The sequence below is a fragment of the Malus sylvestris genome, chromosome 15 (assembly GCF_916048215.2).
Source record: "Malus sylvestris chromosome 15, drMalSylv7.2, whole genome shotgun sequence".
NCBI classification, from domain to species: domain Eukaryota; kingdom Viridiplantae; phylum Streptophyta; class Magnoliopsida; order Rosales; family Rosaceae; genus Malus; species Malus sylvestris.
Window position 1 is genome coordinate 36,203,014 of NC_062274.1, and position 11,596 is coordinate 36,214,609.

At 36.0% G+C, this 11,596-nt stretch overlaps 1 protein-coding gene across 2 annotated transcripts; it reads left to right on the top strand.

Moving 5' to 3' along the window:
• The first annotated feature begins 7,002 nt into the window (after positions 1-7,002).
• On the top strand, positions 7,003-9,201 carry LOC126604530 (ethylene-responsive transcription factor ABR1-like). 2 transcript variants are annotated; one of them, XM_050271812.1, is made up of 2 exons: positions 7,003-7,742; positions 8,278-9,201. In XM_050271812.1, exons 1-2 carry the CDS (start codon positions 7,274-7,276, stop codon positions 8,979-8,981), a joined length of 1,173 nt encoding a protein of 390 aa, XP_050127769.1. In that variant the 5' UTR covers positions 7,003-7,273; the 3' UTR covers positions 8,982-9,201. The 2 variants fall into 2 exon arrangements, with proteins under 2 accessions (XP_050127769.1, XP_050127768.1); XM_050271811.1 differs by having other exon boundaries at positions 7,008-7,742; positions 8,275-9,201.
• The last annotated feature ends 2,395 nt before the right edge of the window (positions 9,202-11,596 follow it).

The window sequence follows — 11,596 nt, forward strand, 5'->3', positions numbered from 1 at the left end:
CACCAATATTGCGTTGTTTTTCCTCCTGAGAAACTGATGCATATGCTTGACAAATTGATGGGAGTGGATTCATTAGAAGAATTTGTCATCGGATTGCACCGTAAGACTCATTAAGACCCATAAAAAATTGCATGAGTTTGTTTCGATCATTATGTGCAGCGCAAGTGCATGTAGATGACTCAATATAAGAGGCTAATCATCCCATAAGGCTTTCAACTTTGTATAATAAGCAGCAACAGACAACTGTTCTTGAGTCAAATATGCAATCTCCTGTTGAAGTTGAAAGATGCGGGGAGCATTGCTTTGAGAAAATCATTCTCGGAGATCTTCCCATACCACACGAGTCGTCCTATAGTAAAGAACACTGTCTCCAATCTCACCTTCAAGAGTGTTGACGATCCAGGCAATAACCATGTTGTTGCAACGCGACCAAGTCGGGTATTCATCAGAATTTGGTGAAGGAGCCTTGAGAGTTCCTTCAATGAAACCCAATTTATTTTTGGCATTCAGAGAAACTGCCATGGCCCTGTGCCATGTCGCATAATTATCCCCATTCAGAGGCTTTGAAATGAGCATCAACCCCGAATGATCGGAGTGATGAAGAAAATAAGGGTTTGAAACTTCTTGGTCAACCATGGAAGATGACGGGGTTATTCTTCGAGGTTTGCAACACGAGAAAAATTAGGGTGCAGCCAAAAAAATTGCAGCAGAGAAAAAAGCTAGGGTTTTAAACCTGCTCTGTATACCATGTAAAGAAAGAATATTACGAGAAAGAATTGTCTCGAATGAATAATTTCATTGATCTGAATCATACAATATATACAGGAGCATTCTCCTAATACATCTCTAATCTAATAAGGTTCACAGTTAAAATGGAATTACAAATCAAATACATATCGTTCCCAAACAATCTCAGAGAATCCTAGATTTGGTGAATATCTTTTCCAATAAATACCACTAGACCATAGTACTGAGCAGTGACGGGTGGTAATGGCTTTTATGAACCGCCTACCTGTCTGCAACCCTCAATGATTATGTTTTGGTAAGTGATAGGAGCATATTTATGCGACTTAGTTAGCTTGTTTCTTGGCATTTATGTTGTTAGTTCGTAGTTATTTTAGTATTTTAAGCTATTTTCGTGTGTTTGTAGGTCCAAAGGGTTAATGTGGCAAAGTAGTGCATTTTGGAGCATTTTTGGGCATAGAATGGATAGCATATGCTTGGAGCAAAAGGAATGGACGAAATTTGAAGTTTGTGCATCATCCTCTTGTTGGAAATGTGCCCTAAAGCCAATCATGTGATGATACTTTACGGACATTTCACATGTTAAACTAATCTAGTTTAACATATAAAGGGCATACATTATTGTTTGAGCCGTCTCATATAAATGTTATATGCTTAAACAATAAAGTCCAAGGAATTTGTGATTGGGAGAATGTAATCTAATGAAGTTAGATTCTTGAGACCATTCTTTCGTAGACACATCCTAAACGTTCCTGATCATAGGATTGCCAATTGGGCATTGACAGTCCGTCAAGATCGGTACGTACTATGTCTTCTCTCAGGGAGAGTGATTAGTCTCGAATCATTGGTGTGTGTGACATCAAGACAAGTGCGGTAGGTGCTCAATAGAGAATGAGTTCACTGAACGCGATCAACGAAGAGTTCTCATATTCCATGTCACATGAGAACTCATGGTTGGGATAATGCAAAGTAGTCCTTTGACCTGAGGCATCATAGTTGTCTTGTGGTTAAGACCTTGATCTTTGATTATGTCAAAGTCATCCCACCAGGAGGGTGTCCACGGCATCGTTGGGGTCAAGCCGCTTAGCTATGGAGACAAGTGAATGCGCAACAAGGGATCTCTAACCTTCAAACTGTTTGAGGGAGAATACTCTCTGATATGATTTGAATCTCTGGCCAGAGTATGAATGAGATTTGGGAATGTGTTCCTAATCACATTCAAGGTAATCATATAAGCACAAGACACACATTGGATAGTAGACATGAGAAAATAAACTATCAAACCAAACAATGTGGTCAAGAGTATTAGATTAGAGAAGGACCGTATTGCATTTGTAATCCCAGACTGAATAGGTTCTCCACCTCTTCTGATTAGCTTGGGTAACCATGACATACGGCTAGGTGTCACTCATGGTTTGTGGAAGCCCTAAATGTGTGTAATCACTAAAGGGAGAATTGAAAATAGTTTCAATTCACAATCGATGTAAAATGGTTTTAATCGCCCACTACCTCGCTAAAAGGAACCTAATGGATCGTACACCGTGTAAGGTAGAGATGGACGAAATAAATGAAATGAGTAAGATTAATTGAATGGTTTAATTATTTATGGCAAGGATTAATTAATATGTTAATTAATCAAACGAATAAGTTCGTTAAAGACCACGGGATAGTTTTGGACCTTAAGGCCCAATGGGCTTCGAACGTCAAGCCCATTAACTTAAGTTGTATGACAATTTAATGAATAAAGATTCATTAAAGCCCAAAAGCCCAAAAATCCCTAAATGGCCGGCCATAAGGAATGAATTAGGGTTTTTGTTATTTAGGTCACTTAAAGAAGTGACTATATAAATGACTTTATAGCCAAATATTCATTAAGTGAAATAAGGGTTTATTTTTGGGGAAAATGGGTGAGAATTGTCTCTCCATTTTCTCTCTAAAGAGGCCAACACCTTGGAGGTGATTAGCTAGTCATCTAATCCTCCAAGGTCACTCATTCATCATCCAATCTCTCCTTGGTGTAGAGACTTAGAGGTTCTCAATTTTGGGAACTTGGAGAACCTATTCTTCCATCCAAATCCATGGATCTAAGAAGCAAGGAATGAAGGCCCTATCTCTTTGGGTGATTAGCCTTTGCTTATGCAAAGAGGAATCTACAAAGGTATTAATTTCAACTCACTTATTTTTGAGTTGATTATTGGTTCACCAATCTACTAGGCTTTGAATTTCATGGGTAAATGTTTTGTATTTGAGTGCATGTAAGCATGATTCCGCCTTTAATTGTTAATTGCATGCTATATGATGTTGCTCAAATGAACATGTTTTTCAAAATAATTCCTTCAAGACCTCTCCCTATAAATAACCATTTTAGCACACTCATTTCACCCAACACATCCACTCATTACAACCACCCAACACATTCACCTACCACTACATCCACTCATTTCACCTAACACATCCATTCACCTACCACTACATCCACTCATTACAACCACCCAACACATTCACCTACCACTACATCCACTCATTACCACCACCCACTACATCCTCTCCCTAGCCTATAAATACATTCATCCACCCTTCATCATGGGGGAGATCAATCCAAAACACACACACACATCATCTATACAATTCTCCACTCTTTGCCGCATTCAACATAACCTTCATCCAAACACATCCATTCATCTTCACATCCATTCCTCCATACAAACAAACCTTCAAACACTCAACAACACCTTGTGCCGTAGCAAAGGAAGGGAAGGAAAGTGCTTGGACGTGCTTGCTGTCCAACTTGGATCGTTGGAGCATTTAGGCGTTTTCTTTCTTTTGTTTCCAATGTTTAAATTCATTTTCTTTTGTTTTGTTGTGAATATGAGTGGCTAAACCCCTCTTGGCTAGGGGTGATTTCAAAGCCATGATTATGTATGTAATATGATTTGATAAATTCCAGTTATGAACTCTTGAATTGTAAATGCAATTCGCTTAACTATTTGATTGATAACTTATTTGTATTTGTTAATTAAGAGTCGACACTTACTTGGCATGCATAAATCCGTTGCTAGAATATAAGGAAGTTTCACATAATCGTTACAAACTTATATTCACATGTAGTGAAGGTCGCTTATAAACGATCGCGTTAAGTTCAATTCCTAGCATAAGCGACATGATGTCATAGTTGCAAGTGCTTTGTCAATGCTTATGATTTTCATTAAACGTAATGATCTTTGATTGTATCTCTATTATGATGTCATGTAGGGAACTTTTGAAGAATGTTTTGGGTTGTCGAATGATGTCATCTAATCCAATAAAACAAGGAAAATCTGAGAGTTAACTAGTGATGTCACGGTTAATTTGGAGCATTGTCGTTCATAATTCAATGAAGTAGTAACTGGAAATTGAATTATTTGCATATATGTCATGTGTAGAGAAAAAACCTCTAGCTATCCCATCCATCATCTTATTTCTCACATTTGTTTTACAATCTGTCTAGTTTTTCATACTTGTTTGTTTGTTACAACTTGATCCAAATCAAAACCCCCATTTTAGTTTCTCGCTTCAAAGTGTTTCAAATCTGTTTTAGTTTGTGTTTTTAAGTGTTTTGATTCAAGTAAAAGTCAATTTTTGTCCAAAGTCATTCCTAGTGTCTAGTTTAAGTTTATTTAGTTGTTTTAAGTTGTTTTGAGTATTTTAAGTTTGCTTTGAGTCTTGTGAGTCTTGTTAAGTGTTTTTAAGTTTAGTTTTATGTTTTTGAGTCAGTTTAGAGGTTATTAACAAGCCCTCCTAATCCCCGGTCCATAACGATCCCTACTTACATTCTTTACTACAATTGATAAAAGAGGGTTAAATTTGTGTGTTAAGATAATTTTCGCATCAGTAAGGAACACTAGCAGGAAAAAGAACGCCCATGAATATAGGGTAAATCGTCACTCTACCCACAACTGCGAGAAGTTACTGAGAATCAGGTGCAGAGAGAATTCTTGTCTGCTATGAAATGGCCACGCACAACAACTCACGCACAACGACGAATGATGAGGATCAAATTGAATGGGAAAATGTAAAGATTTACAAGTTATTCCTTTTGTCACCATTGCTTCGGGGATTCCCTAGATCGATTAAAGTTGTTTGTGACGGTTATGCAATTGGATTTTGGGAAACAAAAAGCTCTCTTACTGGCCGTAGCTGTCACCATCACTCCCCAACCGCCCTTTATTGAGATTATGAATCTCATATTATAAATAAGTTTAATGATAAGGAGACCAAATTTTGTAAACCAATTGATGTTGTTGTTGAAAATTAGATTATCACTTAAATGTTGATTAAATTACTTATTTTCTATTGGTAACACATTATTTAGTTTAAAGTTTTGGTCTCTCTAGCATTACCTATAAATAATTCGGCTATTTCTCATACCAATTGGATTTCCCCAACTTTCTTGTTAGTATTAAAGCATGTTGTTCCATTGTGTGAAGCTTAATAGCTACACGTGGTCTACGTTGTTCAATTTATGTTGTTCACGTATTAAGTTTAAAAGTTAGTCACACATGAAAAAAATATTGAGAATATAAATTCCACGTCGAAAAAGAAACTTTACATATATTTATAAATAATTAAATTACCCTATACTACTAATTAATTTTACGTTGAAACTTCAAAAAAATTATCAAAGGCAAACTCATTAGAACTCCCTTCCTTCGACGCAGCAACCCCCTTCCCCACTTGCTCTTTTGAATTGAACATGTGAAACTGTGGACCTATCTAGTTAGCGGTGACTAATGTAGTATATCCATTCATTCATTTAAAAAGTAAACGCGTAAACCTTTTGCGTCTCTCAGAACAACAATAACAAACAAGATGGACCAATAAAAGACGCAAACTTATGATGGTTGGTATTTGCTTAGACTCAAGTCCAAGTTGACTTGGTATACATATAATATTTGGAACTAGGCAACACCGTCATTGTCATGTGCAACCAAGTTGTAAATTGTCTTTCCATCAAAGACGTGGGTCGACATGGAACGCAAGAGAATGGAGAATCTAATTAATGATTTCAAATGTGATAAAAAGAACTGTAAAGACTCCTAATATACATAACACATTAACTGAACACAAGTCGGTATATTACAGGTTAGTTTGGTATTGATGTACTTTATAAAAAACTGTTTTTGCTATAATATGAGAATAAATAACTATAAAATAAAGTTGTTGAGTGTTTGATAATTTTTTTTTGTAAAAGTGTTTTTAACAAAAAAATAATGTCTGAATGTTTAGTAAACTTATATATAAATTACTGTAAATATGTTAAATGACTAAATATGGTATACTATTTAATATAATATGATAATTGTTAAAGAGAATAACATAGAGGCAATGATTATAATTTTGTAAAATATGTGGGGGTACATTTGCTATTTGAAAATTTTATTTAACAAACACTGATTACTATGCTTTGAAATTAAAAACACTTTGTTTTAGAAGCATAGTAGACTTTACTTCTGCTTTTATATACTATTTTACTGAGAGCAGTTTTTAAAGAAGACTTTTATTTTTTGTTTTGCCAAACATATTTAATGTTCCACATTTTTTAATAGGGAGTTTTAACGAAAAGCCTACAGTACTGTTCACTTTAATGAAAAACCATATTTTTACACTAAAAAATCAAAACTAGTACTATTCACTTTACCTTTTATTTTGTCCTTCTCATTAAAACTCAAAGTTTTCAAGCCATTTTTATTAATTTTCTTTTTTTAATAAGCTGTTTTTTTTTTATATAAAAACATCACAATCCCAAATCAATTCTTTGCTTAAACTTATATTTTTCTCTAATTAAATAACCGGGATGTACAAACTTGAGCACTTTGACTTTCAAAGTTAAGGAAACAGGTTTCATTTCACTAGGTAGTTGGTAATAAGAGATTAATCCATGTTGCAACAAACCAAGTTAATAATTCATGTCGACTGATCGAACTCTACTCGAAAAGATCATGTTGGTTGATTGATTCCCCCTGACAACAAACGCCACAACAACAAACGCCCCCACACAAACGCCAGCCTGTCACACACACACACACACACACACACACACATATATATATATATATATATATATATATATATATATATATATATATATGTTGACATCTGTATGTTCACACTTCATACTGCCTCTTTTGACTCGATAAAATTCCTTCCTGTATATATTTATCCATTATTAAATAATGGGTTCCTTCTGCATGAAGATGGACCAATTGAATTAACCGACATGATTTCCATGGCGGTGTTTACATAAATCGATCTGCTAGTCCCAACTATAAATTGCATATATATTATATTTAGATGACGGTTCAAAGCTATAAGTAACAAGTCTGCGTGTCTGGTGGTGGGGCGTGTAGGTTTTCTTGACAAGAGAGAATTTACACGTAAACAGTAGTAAACCTGGTTTTGTATGTTGTGTTGTGTGTGCTTATAGTTTTGTTGGGTAGATACAGATAGATATATCAACAAATATTATCTCATCAATCATATCTATTTCTATATGTGTGTATTAAAGGTGGCGAATTCAAGAGGTAATAACGACCAACGTGCCGCAAGGCGCACCAACATTGAGGAGGGACAAGGAGGACATCATAACATTGGAGAATGGCTCAATGAACCCCCGCTTATTTCACATCAGCAACGACAGCGGGCTGGCGGTGGTGGAAGTGGGATATTAGCGTCGGCCGCATCGTCAATGCTGTTGCAGTTGGATAGGGAGAGAGAGATGTCGGCAATGGTATCGGCCTTGACGCATGTGGTGGCCGGAGATGAAAATGAGGTGGCTGCTGCAGGTGTTAATTCTGATTCAAGGACTAGTTCATGGGGCAGTGTTGGAACTAAAAGAAGAAGAGAAGAAGAGGAAGAAGGCGGTGGCGGCGGTGGTCCGTTGTCCGAGTCGGTTACAAGGCTTTGTAGAGCTTTCGATGAATTTCCACAGCACATTCTGGGGCCATCCTCTGCTTTTGGGGGTAATTTCCTTTTTACATTTAACACGATAGAGTGACTTGCGATTAAAGCAAAAGAAAATCTCCTAAGTTGTTCTAATTGTACGAAAGTCGTGCACGCTTCTAATTCCTTACACATGAAGTTACTTAAATACTCCAAAATAAGAACAATTATGATCTATATTTTCTATCGGTTTTGTTTGCTTGTTCTTGTCTACTTATCTTCAATGATAAATAAAATTACAAAATGCGGAAAATTTTCAAAAGCTCTATTCTGCACGCAGAGTGGCAGAATAGTTCAATTAAAGAATGAGACTAATATCATAGTTTAGTCAAGGTTTAATTTGTTTAAACTCTTATTTGTTTAACCAATATGTGAATAATTGTGATTTTGTTGTTTCTTTATATTTATCTGTTCTTTTCTACTTTTTTTTTTTTTTTAAATTACAAAAAGCATGCAGTTTCTGTAAGCTCTCTCCTTCACGCAAAATGCGTGGCGTTGGAACAGAACAATTTAGTTAAAAAAATGGCTTTTTCTCTTGACCAATATCCGCAGAAGGCTTAAGCACCAGGACAACCACAACAGCAATCCCTCCAACTCCAAGTAGTAGATATGTATACAGTGCGCCCGAAATAGCAGAGCCAATAAGGAGAAGATACAGAGGAGTGAGACAAAGACCGTGGGGAAAATGGGCAGCTGAGATTAGAGACCCCTTCAAGGCTGCCAGGGTGTGGTTAGGCACCTTTGAAACAGCCGAAGCCGCCGCCCAAGCCTACGATCAAGCTGCCCTCCGATTCAGAGGCAACAAGGCCAAACTCAACTTCCCTGAAAACGTCAGACTCCTGTCGTCAACCGCCGTTCCTCCGCCGACCCAGTTGAGCAATTCTGCTCCTCAAAATACCCTTTTGTCCGTTGCCACATCCAGTGAGCCGATTGTCCACTCTCAAGCATTCCATTCGTCGGACGAGGTGCCTTCAACCTCAAGAAATCTTGTTAGCTATTCTGAGTTGGTTGATACGCAGAGGCAACCTATGAGCATTTATGATCAGATGGTTCTATCATCCTCTGCTGTTGCTGAGGCTGCTGCTTCTTCGTCTTCCTCTTCTTCTTCGCTATCACCACCTCCGTTGTCTTCACTCTTTGGGGCTCGGTCATGGCTTCCCGTCGGACCATCCGTAAGTGACAACAGTACTAGTACTGCTGATTTTCCAATGCAGCAATGGTCTAGCTATGCTCAATATACTACTCCCTCGTCGAGATGATGGTTTCATTTACATCTTTTACCATATATATTTTTCCATTTATTATGAAATTGTTGTTTGGTTCGGTTATGAAACTTTTTCTTGTTAGATGTATTTACCATTGGTACAATCATATACGAAAAAAAGTTGATGTTATATCTGTTTCTCTGTGACATATACAAATTATGATTCACAAAAGGGTAATGCAAATTGAATGACATGAAAATTAATGATTGAATTATTACTTAAGCGTTCATACATGTGCTCATTCTTATTAGTGATAATTTATTTAATTTGCAAATTTTGTTTACAAACTTAGTTTCCCTGACATTACTCTTCAAAAAAATAGAAACAACATTTGTAATTAGGTTGACTTGCCTCCTTCAGATAATGGAAGCATCATTTTAAAGGTTTTTATCATAAATGGTCTCTGCAATTGAGCCTTACCATTAAGATAGTTCTAAAATTAAAAATCAATTAATGTGGTCCCTAAAAATAAGTGTCGCAAATTAATATAGTCATTCTGTTACAATTATGTTAAGTGTGATGTGGCACATAAATGGGCCCCACAAGATTTACGGGTTTTTATCACAAATGATCCTTAAAATTGACCCACACCATCAAGATAGTCCTTGAAATTGACCCACATCATCACTATGGTCCCTGAAATTGAAAATCAACCAATGTAGTCCTTAAAAATAGGTGTTGCAAATCAATATGATCATTTTGCCACAATTTTTATAAAAAAATTTGTTATGTACTAATGTGGGTTTAATAATTAATTAAAAAAGTTATCTAAATACCTTTTTGCACAATGAATTTTTCTTTTCTTATAATAGGGCCTACTCCGAAGAGAGATCCCTCCCATAAATTCTCAAAGGCACAAGGCTTGACCAAGGCCCAAGAGGGGGTGTGGAAATAGTTTTCACCCTATAATGGACGCACCTCGGTTATAACCTCATTATCTCAAGGTAGACCCTGTCGTTCTTTGCATCACCAGACCACCAAGGAAACACCGAACAAGCTCTACCAAATTAAGGTTATGAGGATGTTGATCACTTAAATGTTAAAGGTGATGTCCCAAAAGTCGTTGTCAATGGGCCAAGCTGTCACCAAAGGTGATCTCGATCTAGGTTCAATTCAGGAAGGGCGTCGAAGTGTGTAAAGATGGGTGTATTGAGATTTTTTTTTTCTTTTTCCAGAGAATAAAGCAAAGGAGGTATAGAAATGTGGACTAGGATCGAAGGTGATTGCATGATTGGGTTTTTGGGTTGACAATTTTTTTATTAACTATTAAATTATTAAGCCAATTTGTAATTTTTTTGAATTTAATTAGACTTATGTGACCTATTTATGTGTCACATTAGCACATAGCAGAATTTTTGACAGAATTATGACAGAATGACTACATTGATTTGAGACGCTTACTTGCAGGACTACATTGATCAATTTTCAATTTCAGTGACTATTTTGATGTCGTGAGTCAATTTCAACGACCATTTGTGAGGGGAAAAAAAACTTATGGGGTTCATTTATGTGCTACACCAGCACTAAACAAATTTTTTAAAGAATTGTGACAGAAGGACCACATTGATTTGTGACATCTATTTTCAGGGACTACATTGATTGATTTTCAATTTCAAGGACCATCTTGATGGTGAGAGTCAATTTCAGAAATCATTTGTGATAAATACCCCATTTTTAATACTTAGAGGTTAGAGGTAAACTCCCGCCGTAAAAAATTGGTGCTGAATTTTGTCAAAAGAAAAAAAGTACATTTAGAAACTATTTTCTTTATGACAAATCGAAATAAGGGTGGACATAAAAACCGATAACCGAAAAACTGTTAAGGTTACAAAACGAACACTGCGAAAAAGAAAAGTTTACCCAATCATTTCTTATCCTATTTTTTCATCTCAGTCAAATGGCTTAACTATTAGTTAGAGTAACTATGCCATGACAGATGACAATTTACATAAAAGTAAGTAGTAAATAAGAGAAATGTTGTGTAAACTATCACTATTAGCGTTCAAAGTGAAGGAAATACTTTATGGCATTCATTTTGAACAGTTTTAATGGCTGCTTAAGTTTTATTTCGTTCATTTTTTAATAGTGAAAATGGTAGATGTCATTAGAGGATGGAGGGGTAATGCTAGGGGACTGAATTTGTAGACAAAATTTTGTAAACTAAGTGATATGTAAGTTGATGATTGAGTTAATACTTAAACGATGATAAACATACTTATTCTTATTGGTAATAAATCATTTAGTTTTAAAATTTTATTTATAAATTTAGTCCTATAGTATTATCCGAGGATGGAGAATCAATATGCATGCCACTTGTCCAACCTTGACTTAAGATATGAAACGAACTATAATATATTGGTGCCAGCTTGTTATTGAAACGATGATACATCTTAGTGGAAGCATGCATGTTGCCACCAATCATCGCAAAATATACGAGATATAACCAAGAAGTTTTGTCTCCAACAAAACACGGTAGGTAATGCTCCAAAAGTACAATTGACGACCGCATTTGGCCCTCAGACTCGGAAATGGATCCTTTCTGATCCTTTTCACCAATTCCACTTAATCATCTAATCTGGGCCCTTAAAATTGATCCAACGGTTAAAGTT